The 15,401-nt window shown below is 53.6% G+C and overlaps 6 protein-coding genes across 6 annotated transcripts; 2 read left to right on the forward strand and 4 right to left on the reverse strand.

The window, feature by feature from the left end:
• Positions 1-1,685: 1,685 nt before the first annotated feature.
• Positions 1,686-2,876, reverse strand: GGS23DRAFT_34999 (uncharacterized protein). The gene is made up of 2 exons (XM_051513120.1): positions 2,368-2,876; positions 1,686-2,321 (listed from the first exon to the last, which is right to left on the reverse strand). Exons 1-2 carry the CDS (start codon positions 2,624-2,626, stop codon positions 1,888-1,890), a joined length of 693 nt encoding a protein of 230 aa, XP_051377240.1. The 5' UTR covers positions 2,627-2,876; the 3' UTR covers positions 1,686-1,887.
• Positions 2,877-3,804: 928 nt separating this feature from the next.
• Positions 3,805-4,581, reverse strand: GGS23DRAFT_592302 (uncharacterized protein; the record flags this gene model as incomplete). The annotated part of the gene is made up of 1 exon (XM_051517861.1): positions 3,805-4,581. The coding sequence occupies one exon, from the start codon at positions 4,579-4,581 to the stop codon at positions 3,805-3,807; it is 777 nt and encodes a 258-aa protein (XP_051377241.1).
• Positions 4,582-6,248: 1,667 nt separating this feature from the next.
• Positions 6,249-7,986, forward strand: GGS23DRAFT_35077 (glutathione-dependent formaldehyde-activating enzyme). The gene is made up of 6 exons (XM_051513128.1): positions 6,249-6,356; positions 6,488-6,894; positions 6,996-7,088; positions 7,161-7,216; positions 7,278-7,476; positions 7,550-7,986. Exons 2-6 carry the CDS (start codon positions 6,670-6,672, stop codon positions 7,868-7,870), a joined length of 894 nt encoding a protein of 297 aa, XP_051377242.1. The 5' UTR covers positions 6,249-6,356; positions 6,488-6,669; the 3' UTR covers positions 7,871-7,986.
• Positions 7,808-9,657, reverse strand: GGS23DRAFT_35089 (uncharacterized protein). Its single transcript, XM_051513129.1, has one exon. It carries the CDS (start codon positions 9,414-9,416, stop codon positions 8,103-8,105), a length of 1,314 nt encoding a protein of 437 aa, XP_051377243.1. The 5' UTR covers positions 9,417-9,657; the 3' UTR covers positions 7,808-8,102.
• A 585-nt stretch (positions 9,658-10,242) lies between these two features.
• On the forward strand, positions 10,243-12,149 carry GGS23DRAFT_546057 (peroxisomal targeting signal 2 receptor). The gene is made up of 3 exons (XM_051515011.1): positions 10,243-10,731; positions 10,798-11,023; positions 11,101-12,149. The coding sequence occupies exons 1-3, from the start codon at positions 10,559-10,561 to the stop codon at positions 11,755-11,757; spliced, it is 1,056 nt and encodes a 351-aa protein (XP_051377244.1). The 5' UTR covers positions 10,243-10,558; the 3' UTR covers positions 11,758-12,149.
• Positions 12,150-12,825: 676 nt separating this feature from the next.
• GGS23DRAFT_35228 (ATP-dependent RNA helicase mss116) lies at positions 12,826-15,272 on the reverse strand. The gene is made up of 2 exons (XM_051513139.1): positions 14,532-15,272; positions 12,826-14,477 (listed from the first exon to the last, which is right to left on the reverse strand). Exons 1-2 carry the CDS (start codon positions 14,909-14,911, stop codon positions 12,848-12,850), a joined length of 2,010 nt encoding a protein of 669 aa, XP_051377245.1. The 5' UTR covers positions 14,912-15,272; the 3' UTR covers positions 12,826-12,847.
• Positions 15,273-15,401: the final 129 nt, after the last annotated feature.

Consider the following 15,401-nt stretch of genomic DNA (forward strand, 5'->3'; position numbering starts at 1 on the left):
TTATAGTCGCGCACGAACTCGGCGAATTTACCTACCTATTTCACTAACCGGCCGGTTACGCTATGCTCGCCATGACGTCTTAATACCCCCCTCCGACCGGATGGACGGCGTCTTGTTATCTAGATGAGGCATGCAGGAGGGTTGAAAAGAAGGGAAGAGGGTTGAAGTTACTAGGTAGGGGAGGACGAGGGAGGCCGTCTTGAAGAGGTGGGACAGGCTATTTCTTCTCTCTCTTCAATTTAATGAACAGCCCGCGAGCAACTACCTCGGGGCATTCTCTTGAATATACTTTTTTTTTAAACTACCCTTAGCTATTTGCCTCACCGGCACAGCTCCCAGCTGGGGGCTCTAGGCTAACCTAACTAACTATTACCGCGTCATGTGCCGCGGCCGTATACAACAAATTCACGGTTATGCGCACGGAAAGCAGCCCATTCGGTGGAGGACCCGGCCCGGCTTATATTCTCCTCCTCTTCTCCCTTCCTCCTCGCCGACCCCCGCGCGTGGCTAATATCTGTACGTACTCCCCACCCCCTTCCCCCCCCCCCCTTCGTATCGCGAAATGAGGGCTGCTGTAGAAAGGCGCAGTCTGGCCCCCCCACACACAGACACGAGCCCCCCGAACCTGTTCTTGCTGCCGGCCGGCACGGGCCGCGGAGACCGGGGGGTAGCAAACAAGCGGGCGTGTCTCCGATTTTCCTCGTCCCCGTCGTCCGCGACGCTTCTGTCATGTTTGTGCGTCCCCCGCGTCGCTACTTTTCCGCCCTTCGCCAGCGCTGCCCTGGGCTGGCGGAGGAGTCGGTCCGCGCGTGCCTAGAGACGAGGACGTTCGACGATTCCATTTTCGAAACCACTTAGCCCCTACACCCCTGGCAAGACTTCGCCATACCGTCATATAGTGAGAGTCGAGAAGGTTCACCGCCGGAACCGAGACGGAGCGGCGCCAGGCGGGATACACGATGGCGCCTCGGCGGATAATAACTACCAAGAATGCCCCCTACGCGGAAGCTTGCGTCTATGCTGTCCCTCTTTTCCCCTATTAGCCTTTCCGGAAACTCCCAGGACACGCCGGTACGCCCTCCTGCTCATCACGCACGTACGGACAGGTATATCTCGTACAGCTTCTCACGCACGTGCCTTCTAATCCAAGCTCGTCGTGCGGCAAAGACTATCCTATTCCTCTCCTCTGTTAACCATATTTCCCACCGATGTCTATAGGCTTAGATATACCAGTCAGCACCCCTCGGGCGAGTTACTGCGGGCAGTACATGGATACGTGACGTCCCATCGGATGTAGTGGGTTTTGTCTGCTTGGTCGGCGTCCCGTCCAGAATGGCCGAGTCAGTAAATGAAAGCCTCCGCTTTGCGACCGTATTTTCGTCATAGCAGGCCAGGATGCTAGCGATAAGAACATTCTTCTGCTTTACCAGGAGACTGGAAGTCCACACTTCCAGTTTTGGAGATTTCAGCTGGCTACACCTCATTTGAGCCCAAAGTAGGAGACAGAAAAGCTGCCTCGATATACCGTTTATCACTAGCGTATTAATGACCAGTATGTTCTTACTCCAGTTCGCGCCTTAAATATTGAAGATAGTAGTGATTTACCCTTCCTAATGCCTCTAGCTTTACCGAAGCCATTACGACACTGCTGTAACCCCGAGTGCTAGTAAGATGGGGTCGGGGATGGCGATGCAAGAGGAGAGCCTGCAACGCCGCGCGAAATTATAGTAGCGAGGGTCGTGGCCATCGCCGTATACGACCGCGTAAATCGATGACATGGCTAGGCCGATCAACATATCCCACGGAACGAACGCGTTGCTTTTAATGAAACGCCGTTTATCGAAGTATACTCGATACTTGTCAGACGGTTAGACTCGGGAGAGAACCCTATCGGCCCTTCCTAATAGCCTTGCTGTCGTGCCCTAGGACTCTCTCTCTAAACAAAGCCGCGGGCCACCGGAAGAGTGCGACGCCGACTGCGCAAACGAGTGTTGCGCAGAGTTGCCACGCGACCCAGAAGAGTGAGGCACCCCAAGGCGCGACCAACTTGATAAATTCGTTTACCTGGTAGTGGTCCTCTTGTCCCTTGATGAAGTACAACTTCCTAGTCTGCTCTGCGGGCGTGTGATTGCCCTCGTCGTCGGGCAGAGGCTGTGTCGTCTCGCGGCTGAGCAATTTCTGGTGCCTATCGACAGGCATACGCTGCAGCTCCAGCACAGTCACCAGCTTCACGTTGGACCGCCATAGCGAGAACGGCACAAACCAGAGCGCAAATGTCTGCCGTATGGTGACGTACAGGAGACCGGCGCCCTTGTCGAAGCCTGCGCAAGTCAGCACGCGTGGCCACCCGGCGCGGGCTCAACTCACTGGCCGAGTCGACGCTGAGCTTGATGTCGGGACTCAGGACGCGGTACCACTGGTATATCAGGGAGATCAACCAACGCGAGTTCACAGCCAGGGAGGTGAAGGGAATGCCGATGTCAGCGAAGGACGGGACGCGGCAGAAGGGGTGTATGAAGTAGGCGTCCGGCAGGAAATAGTCGTTCAGCGTGTCCGACTGCTCTTCCAGCGAATGCTGGGCCAGGGAACGGATGACGTGAGTGATCTGGACCTCGGGGTAGTCCATAATTCGGGCAGGGCAGCTCGAGATAGCGCCGGGTTTGTCGTCTGGCGGGTCGTCGAAGGAGAGAGGCGGAGGCAGTAAGACGGAATCACGTTTATCAGCCTGTGTTCGAGACTGACAAGGACGTGGGAGAGGAAATTAGTAGGTAGAAGTGAGGAACGGAACCGCATAGCGGGTAGGCAGGTAGGTATGAAAAGGATGCTTCTCATCCGGCACGTTGCGGTGATGATGTCATTCGTATACCTAGCTATAAGTGGAGGAAGGCGGGATAGATCAACTTACGTGTAGGTAAGTAAGTACCTACAATAATTACCTCGCTAACGGCCTAGGGCGGGCAGGTAGGTACGTACACCCCGACTTTCACATATTTTCTTGGTGCCTCAGGCAGTCAAACGGTTTGGCTTGCTCGTCAGAGCGGAGAGGCTACGATGACGATGGTAGTGAGACATGCGGAGGAGGTCAGATACCTCCTTGGGACGTGCCTGATGCAGTCATCATGTAGTAGCGGCAAGGTTAGGCGAGCTACCTAGGTACCCGGGTACCTCCTCTTGGAGCATCGAGAATGGGAGGTACTTCCTGAGGTATCTGTCTATCTACCTACCTACTGAGAGGGACTGACGTCGCGGACCAACAGGCGCTTTATAGAGCCTCCTTACCATGGGTGAGGTGGCCGAGAATAGCGTGGGGGAGTTCCAGCTTGCTCGGGGTCTGCGGGGATGGAGACCGGCGCTCACTTTTGAAGGCGGACTCGAAACTCCGTCAGCATAAGCGCAGAAAGGTAGCGTGTTGATTTTACCCCCGTGATCTATCTCCCCGGAAGCGCTAGATGGGGGCCGAGCTGAGAAAACAAAGCTGCCTAGACCTCTGTGTCGTCAACATCCTAGCTAGTAAGTATCCTCCACATTACGTTCCCGCCTAAGGTCGCCTGCTGTAGGATAGAATAGTGGCGTTCTCTTCGTACACCGCTCGCTTCAAGGTACTATTTAAGACTAAGCACTCCGCCCCCCACCAAATGCTCCTTCTTATGTGCCAGACGCCCAGCTCCGGCTTCGAATGCCACGTATCTCAAGATAGCACTCCAAGATCATTATAGGTACTCGTCTTTCTTCGTCTCGTCTCGTCTCGTTTCATCGCGTCTCATCTCATCTCGCACGCTCTCATCCCGTCGTCAGACCGTCCGTTCACCGTCTCGGGCTACTCCGCCTCCGACTTCTATCCCGCGACGACCCCTCGCCCCCCGTAAACCTGCGAGTGTCGGGGTCTCTGTACCTTCCGCCGCTACTCCTGCGCCTGTGGCCCCTGCTCTCGCGACGCCTCGGTGGCGTGTGCTCCTCGAGGACCACGATCTCGTCGTCCCCGCTCATCGTCCTCGGCGCGCTAGGCGTGGTCGGGGGTCGGTGGTGATGATGGACGGGCCGCGGCCGGCTCACGCTCCTCGATAAAGAGCGAGGCCGGGACCTCGACCTCGTTCTGGACCTCGATCTGTGCTCCTCGACGATGATCTCGTTGGGCCCCAGCGAAGCCGACGGCGAGGGCACGACGATGGGTATGCTGCGCCGCGTGATCTCGATCTTCTCCCGCCGGTGCGGCGATCGCGAGTAGTGGCTGCGTCGCTTCCGGTGCACCCGCGGTCGCGACCGGTACGACACCACGGACGCGGAAGCCCCGGTCACCGACCCCTCCTCGATGATCGTAGGGTTGCCCAAGTTCACGCACCAGTATATCACCCACAGCAGCAGTATGAAGCCCGCGATGGAGCCGAGCACGATGCCTACGACCGCCCCTGGGTCGGGTCCGCTGGGCGTCCGTCCATACCCCTCTGGAACCGAATTGACATTTGTCGCGGCTCTGGGGAAAAGAGAGACCTCGCGGAGGGGGGCTAGGCGTCGGAGCTGTAGTCGCAAGGGGGATACGGTGAGATCTCGCGCAAAGCTACGCGGGCTATGTAGAGGCGGCATGAAGAATTTGGTAGATTATGGTTCGATTCGGTACGGTCCGAGACGGCGCGAGGCGAAATCGCATCGACCATCAATAGTCCGCCTCCAAGATCGGCATATATGTAATTCCTTCGTTATTGGCACACGTAGGCCGCGACCTCCCCGAGTACAGTCGTCGCGAGGATACGGCCAGTCGATGTAGCCGTCGGACGAGCGAATGGGGTGGGTTGGTCGGATGAGAGGCGACTGCGCGGAAAGGCAAGGTTCGTAATGCGTGTTTCTCGCGAGGAGAACGCCTCGCAGGGGACAAGCTCTCTCCCGCGGGTCGGTCTAATTCGTCGTCGTCATCAGCGAGTTCTTCGAGATGTCGCAACGCATTCAGAGAGAATTGCAGGTGAAAATGTCTGTTTGGTAACTGGGCAGCTCGGAAGTGGCTGGGCATGTGAAGGGCTGGGAGATGATAGGCAGGTTGCGATCCATCGCGCTATACAATAATACGGACATGGCGAGATGGGGTGTATAACAGGCGCCCGGGAGGTAGGTACCTAAGATGGCCCGATAAGGACCTCGCCTCGGGTAGGTAACCCAGGTACCGTAAACCTAGTTCCCTTGAGGGATGTGGCTGGAGTTTACATTAGGTACCTCCTAGATACCTACGGTAGTCGGCACCGTGGGTATCTCAGTCATGTATAGTACCTAGGTACCTTTTGCAAGATATGCAATTTTTGTGTATACCTGTGGTATCTTGGATTAGAAACCCAAGGTCCGCTCAGGATGCATAATACTACGACGCAGGTTTATGCATAACATTACGTACGTGCCTACATTCCCTCCACATCCAATTCCACTCTTTTTACCTACCCATAACATCGCCAACTTGCCCGTATACCTAGATTTCCACGTATCTGTTGTATAGTAGGTGTCCCATAGGGTCTACAGCCATCGTGTAATCGTACCCGATTTGTCCCAGCCTTCTCTCATCCAACCTTCTCTCGATCAGATATGTATCGAGACCAGTACGCTACGCTACATTACGAATCGCCGATAGACCACCAGGCAATCGACTATTAGCGAATTGCTGGCTGGCGATGGGGAAATCCAGAAATGCACGCGTCAGGTCCCCCCAGACCTGTCAGCGTCGCTTCGCCCTCAATGGCTGCTCCTCTCCCGTCTCGGGTCATCTCTGCATCAGGCACTTGGCGAGCCCACCCTCCTCTTCTCCGCTTTGCGAGGAGGAACACTAAGCGTAACCCCAGACTTTTGCCTTTTCCCGCTTCCAACGTCGGATGTGCTTATCGGTCTTCATTCGTGGGTCTTGAGGCAGGCGTATAAATATCGATTATTTATACCCCCAGACAAGATCCGCCCAATCCGAACCTAATCCGCACATCCTACGCTTCTGGACGGCTGGGATTCGAGATGTTATAGAAGGGGGCCTCGATGTCACCTGATGTCGCGACGCGATCCAATCGCAGCTCAGGTGAAGACGCGAGTCGCTGGAAAATGCGGATGGCGACCCATTCCGATTTGTCTACAGCCCACGGGTTCCCTGGAAGATTCACTCACACACATAATCTGTCGGTGATGGGTACATCCCCATCTTGGGGAGCAGCCTGACTATGCAAGTCGTATATTCAAACTCCACCTGAGCATGCATGCTGATTTCCTTTTCTTACGCCAAAAGAAGAGGGAGACAGAGAGAAGGGGAAAGGATATGCACCGGGAGCCGAGACACCCCAGTTTCTCTCGTAATATCTCAACCTGGTATTCCAGGGGTTTCCCCGATGCCGCTACATGTAGGTAGATATAACCCGTCTGTTTGTAAGCTATCTACCCCCTCTTCAGGCAACAGTGGACATAAAAAGCACTGAGGATTTTTGTCAAAAACCCCTCAGTTATGCTGTCTGCTTATCTTGGTAATGTATAGGTATATATATGTAGGTGTGTGCCGGTAGTCTCGGACGAGTCTACTCCAACTCTCTACTGTCTCAGTGCATATATAATAGCGTCTATCGACCAAGACCTCGTTTTTGTCCATCTGGAATCCTCCATACTGGCAGCCAAAAGCTTCCTCCCGAAAAGACTTGCCAACTCGAATAGCCGCCAAAAATGACCGAAGAACTCAAGACCTACCGGGGCAACTGCCACTGCGCTGCCTACATCTACGAAGTCAAACTACCCGAGATAACGAGCTTGACCGAGTGTAATTGTAGCATGTGCTACAAGAGAGGTGGTCTCTGGGCGCTGCCCAAGCCTGGGAACTTCCGTTTCGTCAAGGGCGACCCCGAGACCCTAACCAACTACTCTTTTGCCCAAAAATCCTTCAGCCACAAGGTTCGCGCCTCTTATTTCCGTACATCGCGCCGCAAGTTTGCGAGTAAGATCAGAATTGGGCCGGCTCTGTGGCTGATGTGAGACTTCCCGCATACATCCAGTTCTGCCCCAACTGTGGGATCCAGGTCCTAGTCGTTGGCTTTGTGGAGCCCCCAAAGCCTGGAGAGGAGACGGAACCACTTACTGGCGTCAATGTGAGTACGACTGAGTTTCTCTTGGCTGGCCGTCCGTGGGGCGGGCGAGTAAAAACACTGACCTTGTTCCAGGTTCGGACGTTCCAGCACGGCCAGGGGGTCGATGTGTGGACGATAGAAAAGACGCTGTAAGAAATCCACCCAACATACACAAGACAGGGATAGCTGAGCTTCCTTTGCCGAGCCCAGGCTCGATGGCAGGTCCTGGCCGCCGGCCTACAAACCACCAAAGTTCACAGGCGCAGAGCCAAAGGCCGAGATAGAAGGGGGAAGGCTGTACACGGGAAGCTGCCACTGCGGCGCCGTCAGAATTGCGTTGAAATCCAAGCCGCTGGATAAGACGTTCACAGACAGGATCAGCGAATGCAATTGTAGCATATGCGGAAGGGTAGGTAGGCATCGGCAGTGCCGAGCTTCTCTCATGTTTTAAACGCTCGCAGCTAACACGGCGCCCCCCGTAGACCGGCTCCGTCTGGATCTATCCTGCGAAAGAGCAAGTCGTGACAGAGGGGGAGGAAAATCTCGCTGTCTATCTGTCTGGCACTAGGCTATTTGGAAAGTCGTTTTGCACGACGTGTGGAATTCAGGTGCACAACCTAATGCAGCCTGTGTCTGAAGAAGACATCGAAAATATGCCACAAGGTCAAGCAGACTTCATTAGGAGCTCCTTTCCTATCCAGCCGATCAACTTGAGGGTTTTCAACGATGTCGACGTTCACGATTTGAACGTGCAACAGTTCGACGGCTACAACATCATCGAACCGCGATATGTCGAGCCGTAGAGTATCGATATCAAAGGGGCACGGGGTCGGAGGCCCGTAGTTGCAGGCAGCCGTAGTTCGCGGTCGTCGGAATCAAAATCCTGGCTCTGATCCAACCATTATATGCAATCTAAACGACGGTAAGGGCTGCCTGGCTATTGTGATGCCATGGTCCTGTCACGTCAAATAGGTATCTGCGATTGCATGTGGATCGAGCGTCTTGATAGAGTCATCGTATCTGCGCTTTGTCGCTTTAAGTGTTGCCATCTGGGGCAGTTTTCTTACAGCGAGACTGATCCCAGCTAGGATTTCCGTCGTCGTCGAAGTCGGCCCACTGAAAGAACGAACAGTTCTCCTTACCAGGCACATTTCCAGCATAACACATCCAAAAGTGCTTCCCGTAATTATCTCTCTTCTTTTGGACAACCCTCAGAACGGCTGGAATGCTGCATTTGCATCTCGGTGTGTACTTTGGGTGAAACCCCCGCTTATAGTCGCGGTAGGTTATATTGATTCTTCGATTGCCCGCGATGGGGTGAGGTTCGATTGTCTGAGCTGGAGCAATACAGTGCTTCCATTCCTCTTGCATCTCCGCATGCATCACCAAGAGCGAGTTATGTGGGAGGTGTATAGAGATCTGTCCTTCGGCGTCAGGATCGTCGGTCTCGTCGTTGTCGGAATCCTTTGGCACGGCCCGCCTGACGCGGAATTCTCTGGTTACTCCTAGAGACAGCGAGCCTATCACGGCTCGCGGGCCCAGGTAGGTCAGTTGATCGCTATGATAACCGACATTCTGTTGGGGTCCATCGTAGCAATTCACCATGGCGCAGTTTGGAGACCATAGACCCGGGGACTGATATCTGAGCTTTTCTCCTCCGGGGTAACGAGTCCGGATGCGGTTCTGGATTTCTCTATTCACTGCTTCCTCGACTCGCGGCCTTACCCGCGAAAGTTGGGGCGTGATATGTCGGATATCGGTCAAACGAGCTCCATTGTAGAAGTAGTCGTGCTTCTGGGAGTCGATCTCAGCCTGCGTCCCCACATAAAAGCTGGAGGTGTGTGGGCTTTGGACGACATTGTCGAATAGCTTGAAAGTGATCTTCTCAAACGAGCTAGATTCATCTAGCATTTCCCTGAGAAGATCGTTGGCTTCATCGGGCGGTAGAAAATTGTGAATGATACTACACGGAGTGTGTTCTGATATATCTTCCGGGTCAAATAGGTGAAGAGTCGCCCCCTTCTTGGAAAGTAGCCTCGGTTTCTTAGCCGACGCGGGCCGCTCTCTAGCTAGAGGCTTGGATATGAATGATCTCAGCGAGGTCTGGAGGCTAGATACGCCTTTACGTTGCTTCACGGGATATGTTGAACCAACACCGGCTAGAGAGGTGGATGCTGCCTCCACAGAACCATCATGCGCCAAGAGTGCTTCAAGCAATACCTCCTGGCTGGTGGCAGAGTGTAAGGACGAGAGGATAGCTAATTTTAGGTCTGTCGACTCGTCATCTTCCGATGGCAAGCTCACGGTAGTAGACGGCTTCCTCTTCGTTCCTTTCAAGAATGCGTCCATAGCGTGCTGTGACGATGGTGTGAAATTTCCACCTAACGGATGGTGTAGGCACCTAGGTACTTAGGGGAGGTGGTTTCAATGTCCTAATGTAGTGGCGCTATTCAACCCCATAGCCGATTGAAGCTGGCAGATACCGAAGCATCATCCCGGGCGGATAGGTTTGAATATGTGGAATTGAGGCTCAGGCCAGACAACCTTAGGAAAGTAGAGACACAGGCACAGACAAAAGTGTTGATGTGTTGTAGGCTGAGTAGACACATAGGTAATTATGCCTACCTACCTAGGTATCTACGGCTGTCATTACTAAAAATGGCTTAGATACATATTGCATTAGGCACCTGCCTCAGGCGGTTTGCATAGGTAGGTACTCACATACCTACCTAGGTACCGCTAGGTAGGTTACCTATGTGTGTACCTACTTACTCATAGGTATATGCATGCACGGAATATAGGTATAATGAAGTGTGAGTATAGGTGCATATTTATTCCATCTCCACTACTATAGTTACGCTTCTACGATAGCCCGGAAGCGCTGGCAGTGACTGTATCTTTACTACCTAGCGTATGCGAAGTAGCAATAAAAAATCCAGCTCCTATAGATCACTATCCGGAAGAATTATGTATCCGTGGCGATTGCTTGTTACGGCATATTTGCTGATACTCCTCATTTTCAACGCGCGGTATAACAGCATATATATGTAAGCGTGAATGCTTAGCTACATAACCTAGGTACCTAGGTACCTAGACATTCCTTGGCTGAAAACTTCGACTCGACACGTGAGGTCCTTGCGGGCCTTTCGTCATAGAGGGGATATATAGGTACATAGTAGCACCAGCTCCCCCACATGTTCCTAAAGGGTGTACCTACCTACACCTACCCCTACCTGTAAGTACCTTGGATACCTCAGGTTAGGTACTTAAACCTATCGCGAAGCCGAGGCTTCAACTTCTCCCACTACCGACAAACTTATTGGTATGATATTCCCGGCCTCCGGTCCTCAACTTACCCGCTAAATTTGGCTTCGTCTCAAGGCTCGAAGTCTCCGAATTGCCTTGCCTTGCCGGGTTTGAACACGACGACATCTGCAACCTTTGGAGCCGTCGTCCATGGGCCATTGGTCCGGTCTTTGTGCAGCGACGCTATGGCTGCCATGCTGGAGTTCCACACCCCTGGCTGGAACCCGTACGCTGTCAAATACTCGCCCTATTACGATTCGCGCATAGCCGTCGCGTCCGCGGCCAACTACGGTATCGTGGGAAATGGCCGTGTGTTTTGTCTCGGCCTGGGGCCGCGAGGCGTCCAGGTCGAGAAGACGTAGGCGATCCCCCGCATACATGGTGCATACGGCTTGTCAGAGGTAGTAACACTTTTCTTGCCTAGGTTCGACACAAACGATGCCCAGTACGATCTTGCCTGGTCAGAAATCAACGAGAACCAGCTGCTTGTTGCATGCGGCGATGGCTCGATAAAGCTCTTCGACCTAAATGTCAACGAGTTCCCCGTTATGAACTTCCATGAGCACAAGCGGGAGGCGTTTTCGGTGGCGTGGAGTCCTGTCACCAAGGACACATTTGCCTCCAGTTCTTGGGATGGTACCATCAAAATAGTATGTGCCGGCCCCACGACCCTACACCCTCGCCGGCCATTCCTTCGGGGTGGTGTTAAAGAACTGACCTCTCCTAGTGGTCCCCGGCGAGGAAAGACTCGATAAAAACGCTCCCCGTTGGGAACTGCACCTACAGCACTGCTTACTGCCCGTCCAATCCTCATATAATCTCTGCCGTATCAACCGACTCGCATTTGCGCATATTTGACCTCCGGACCCCCGTTAATGCCCAATACCACCTCACTACCAAGATTCCCGTTCACGCCCCGCCCTCTATCCCCTTGCCGCAGGGGCCCGCCCCTCCCATCGCGCCGGGCGAGATTCTCACGCACGATTGGAACAAATACAACCACACGGTGATCGCCACCGGTGGTGTGGATAAAGTAATACGAACCTTCGACATCAGGAACCCGGCAGCGGGGCCCGCATCTGTGATGATGGGTCACGATTACGCGATTCGGAGACTGGCATGGAGCCCGCACGCCAGCGATATCTTAATCAGCGGCAGCTACGACATGACGGTACGTTTATGGACTGACGGGTCAACCATGGCAGCCCAGCAAAGTGCGCCGGTGAAGACCGGGATCCAACTCGGCGTCATGAACAGACATACCGAGTTCGTGACGGGCGTTGACTGGTGCTTGTTCGGTGTTGGTGGCTGGGTTGCGACGGTTGGTTGGGACGAGAAGCTACTGCTATGGGATGCCAACAGGATGTTGCAAGGACAGACATAGCGACCTCGCCGACTTAGGAAATGGCGGACAGCGTGGTTTCTAAGGAGTCAACGGTAGGCCTGTAACCCGGGGATTGGTAAGTCTGCTTTGGAAGGCGTTCAGGGAACCAGCCTGGTTATTAGCTACTGATACCAACTATATTTCAAGCAGTATACATGTATTCATACGACGTAGTGGAGCCCGAATTTTGTATGGACTCGTAAAGAACCGGCCATTCTTGTGAAGCGAACTGTCTTTACCAAGGGAACTCTTGGTTCGATAAGCCAGGGAACGGATATTTATAGATATCTATAGTAGGTATATAGAGCGAGCGAGAGCTATTAACGTAATATCATACAGACGAGCCCGAAATTCCATTATAGGATGACTGTAGTGCCGTTAGTACCTCGGGCAGTGCCTGGATAACATCCTCGGTCCATATCCACCTCCTATCCCATACAATACTTCTCACACATCATGCTAAGCACGGCGTAGATGCCCATATACAAGCAAGTAGGCCAGGAAAACTGCCTTAGGCACCTAAGCTAAGTACCTACCTGACAGCGGCGAGGCTACACGCTCGCCTCTCGTTACCTAGGTATTAGACGTCTTTTGGGAGGCTTGTCGATGCAGGGCGGCCTTACACTGCCCTGGGTTCACAACGTCACGATCTTAGGAGACTGCAAAGCCATCACAGCCATGCACTCAAAAAAGCCTTTTTTTTCCCCGAAAAGAAAAAAAAAACCTGCATTATCGCGTTTCTTCTTACACTATAATACAAATAGTCGAGATTTTCGTGTTGTCTGTGCCCGCGTCCGTACGCGGTCTTGATAGACAAGCCAACGCCCCGTAATCAATCTCTTTTTCGCGACCGAGTAAGCAAGCAAGAGAACCGTGACTCCCATGAGCTCTCGCAAATGCAGATTCGTCGACATGGCGGTGCGCGCTAAGCGCGCCGCATGCCAACTCTGTATCCTTATGTGCATCGTCTACCCCAGCTGTGCTGGCAATGCACGTCCAGTGAGTGTAGTACATCGGAAAATACGACCGAGTGACGGAACTCGGTGAATCCACGCTTCCTCCCGTCGTAGCGAGGCGCTACCAGAGGTCCTTAGAACGACGATCCCCGAGGTGGGCCGAAATCGGATCGTCCAAATCCACCGTCGGATCTTCCGAATCCACCACCACCAGATCTTCCGAATCCACCACCACCAGATCTTCCAAATCCGCCACCACCAGATCTTCCAAATCCGCCGCCGGATCTTCCGAATCCACCGCCGGATCTTCCAAACCCGCTGCTGCCGAACCTACCGCCCGAGAACCCTTCATCCTCTCTTCGTTCGTCCTCATAATCGTCCGTTCCGATTCTGATCCCCCTGACCCTACCCAACCCGCGGTTTTGGGCCGCCCTCTGCGATATGGCCGGCTGCTCAGTCCAGCCGAGGCCTTGGATACACCAGTTGTTGAGAAGTTCGACGGCATCTTCAGTCCGAAGATTCCTGCCGAATTTTTGGCTTAATAGAGCGTGATAAACATCTTTAAAGTAATATTTTGGGACTTTTTGGTACGCAACCGATAGCTCTTCGAAATAACGGGATATTTCGGTAGGGGGTTCTTTCGAAATGTCGTGTTTAGCGGATTGAATGTTTTCATTGGGCTTGATGGGCAAGCCGCTAAGGCGGTATCTTGCTTCGTGGATTTCCGTCTCGGCTAGAAGTATCCAACCTTCACCAGGTTTTCCAGCGCGGCCTGTCCGACCAACACGATGGATGTATTGGTCCCTGTCGGGCGGAAGACCGACCTGGATTACGTGCGAGACACCAGGGAAATCCATTCCTCTCGCAGTGACATCTGATGAGATGAGAATACCACTCTTGGCACGGCGGAAGGACTCGGCATTCCTGGTGCGTGAGGATTGGGTCAGTTTTGAGTGCATGTCCCATACTGGCATCCCTGAGGGCCGAAGTGAGGTGTGCCTGAAAACTTCGAACGCAAACTGGACGGTGGCAGTGTTTGAGAAGAAGACGATCGCCTTGAACGGAAGGGCTTCGGGATCCTCTAGAGACCGCTGCTGTGCTTTGTGCGCGATTTCCAACACGACCGGGAACCAATTCTCGTAACCGCGAACGATCGAAAGATGTTGTGGAACGCGCTCATGGGTTGGGGCTTCGTTCGGGTCGATAGTTTGTACGAACTCGAAGTTATCAGTCTTGACCATTTTCTTAGCTAGATGAACAACATCTCGGGGAATGGTTGCGGAATATAGGAGCGTCTGCCGGTCAACCTGTTCAATAGGTGGGAGCAGGGCTTGGATGTCTTGGATAGCTTCCGAGAATCCGACGTCCAGCATGCGATCGGCCTCATCCAGTACGAATGCCTGTAGGTTTGGCGCCGCAACACGAGTAGACGGGTCCGACAGGATATCGTGAAGTCTGCCGGGAGTCGCGACGAGTACGTGGCATCCCTGCCGCTGCATATTCCAAAGCGCTTCTCTCTTGCGGGTCCCGCCGACGGCGGTTTGTACGACGATGCCGGTGTGTTGGGCTAACTTCCTAGCCTCGACGCCAATCTGCTCCGCTAACTCTCGGGTTGGCGACAGGATGAGAGCACGAATATCTTCCGAAGAGGGTCTTGAGCGGCCAAATGGAGTCGCGAGGCTGGGATCAGTCGCCAAGATGCGCTGGAAAACGGGGACGAGAAAACCCAAGGTCTTGCCGGTTCCAGTCCTCGCTTGCGCGACTCTGGGAGAAGAAATTAGGAACAGAGCTGAGAACAGAATAACAGGATATACTCACAAATCGACTCCGCCCAATGCGGGATTGATGGTCATAGTTTGGACCTCTGTCATGGTATCATACTTCATACCCTTGGTGATGGCGTCAACGATTCTCTCGTGAACTCCCAGCTTCGTCAAGTCCTGGAATCGAGTGACACGACGTGGAGCTTGCGAATCCTCAGATTGTGCCCCGGCCTGGGTTTCTGCGGTAGATGCGTAGGAATAGGTCCGTACGGAGACTGGTCTGAGGGGATGAAGCGGCAATTCGGCCTGCGACAGTCTGAGGCACACTGAGACCCCCAACGGCGGAGCGCGAGTGTGCCGCGAAGCTAAGGTTGACAATTGGCGACCGGCGACATTGCCCAGGCGGGCATGCCGCTGTAAGGAAGCCTTCAGCATTGTGGCGGCCAGTTAGGAACTGTGTCCAGGAGGATTGAGGATGGCAAGTGAAAAAGACTGTCTCTCGTGCGCACACCTCGGGGAGAGAAAAAAATGATGCGCGGTGGAGGCAATTGGAATTTCCTGCCCGCGAAATTTTTTGGAACTAACGGAGAAACGAGGCAGATAAGATAACACAATGGGGAGGGGTGGATCCACCCAGTCAACCCACACCGGATCGGCAGAAGTCTATCCCGAATCGGATGTATCTGCAGGCTTGCCTACAGTCTATAGGTACTTGACGGACATTGAGAAGGAAGGAAACTCCCCCTCTATCCCAAGGTGAATTACTAGAGGTGCCTACCTAAGTTATGTACCTAGGTAGGCAACCCAAGGTAATGGTAACAAGTAACCTGGATGAGGTGAACATGTAGATGCATCATACATAGTACATAGGTACCTACACACAGGCACCTTGGAGGTACCTACCGCATGCATGGACCCCGCTGGG

Source organism: Durotheca rogersii, assembly GCF_024521655.1.
Source record: "Durotheca rogersii strain YMJ 92031201 chromosome Unknown GGS23scaffold_1, whole genome shotgun sequence".
NCBI classification, from domain to species: Eukaryota; Fungi; Ascomycota; class Sordariomycetes; order Xylariales; family Xylariaceae; genus Durotheca; species Durotheca rogersii.

What these genes read in the sequence shown, in the direction of transcription:
- GGS23DRAFT_546057 (XM_051515011.1), top strand. Translation starts at nt 10,559, where the DNA reads ATGGCTGCCATGCTGGAGTTCCACACCCCTGGCTGGAACCCGTACGCT. An exon ending in GGCGTCCAGGTCGAGAAGAC is followed by an intron (nt 10,732 to 10,797) that starts GTAGGCGATCCC and finishes TTTCTTGCCTAG; the next exon opens with GTTCGACACAAACGATGCCC. An exon ending in GGGATGGTACCATCAAAATA is followed by an intron (nt 11,024 to 11,100) that starts GTATGTGCCGGC and finishes GACCTCTCCTAG; the next exon opens with TGGTCCCCGGCGAGGAAAGA.
- GGS23DRAFT_34999 (XM_051513120.1), bottom strand. Translation starts at nt 2,626, where the DNA reads ATGGACTACCCCGAGGTCCAGATCACTCACGTCATCCGTTCCCTGGCC. An exon ending in GCTCAGCGTCGACTCGGCCA is followed by an intron (nt 2,322 to 2,367) that starts GTGAGTTGAGCC and finishes TGACTTGCGCAG; the next exon opens with GCTTCGACAAGGGCGCCGGT.
- GGS23DRAFT_35228 (XM_051513139.1), bottom strand. Translation starts at nt 14,911, where the DNA reads ATGCTGAAGGCTTCCTTACAGCGGCATGCCCGCCTGGGCAATGTCGCC. An exon ending in GCATTGGGCGGAGTCGATTT is followed by an intron (nt 14,478 to 14,531) that starts GTGAGTATATCC and finishes TTCTTCTCCCAG; the next exon opens with AGTCGCGCAAGCGAGGACTG.
- GGS23DRAFT_35077 (XM_051513128.1), top strand. Translation starts at nt 6,670, where the DNA reads ATGACCGAAGAACTCAAGACCTACCGGGGCAACTGCCACTGCGCTGCC. An exon ending in AAAAATCCTTCAGCCACAAG is followed by an intron (nt 6,895 to 6,995) that starts GTTCGCGCCTCT and finishes GCATACATCCAG; the next exon opens with TTCTGCCCCAACTGTGGGAT. An exon ending in ATTGTAGCATATGCGGAAGG is followed by an intron (nt 7,477 to 7,549) that starts GTAGGTAGGCAT and finishes CGCCCCCCGTAG; the next exon opens with ACCGGCTCCGTCTGGATCTA.
- GGS23DRAFT_35089 (XM_051513129.1), bottom strand. Translation starts at nt 9,416, where the DNA reads ATGGACGCATTCTTGAAAGGAACGAAGAGGAAGCCGTCTACTACCGTG.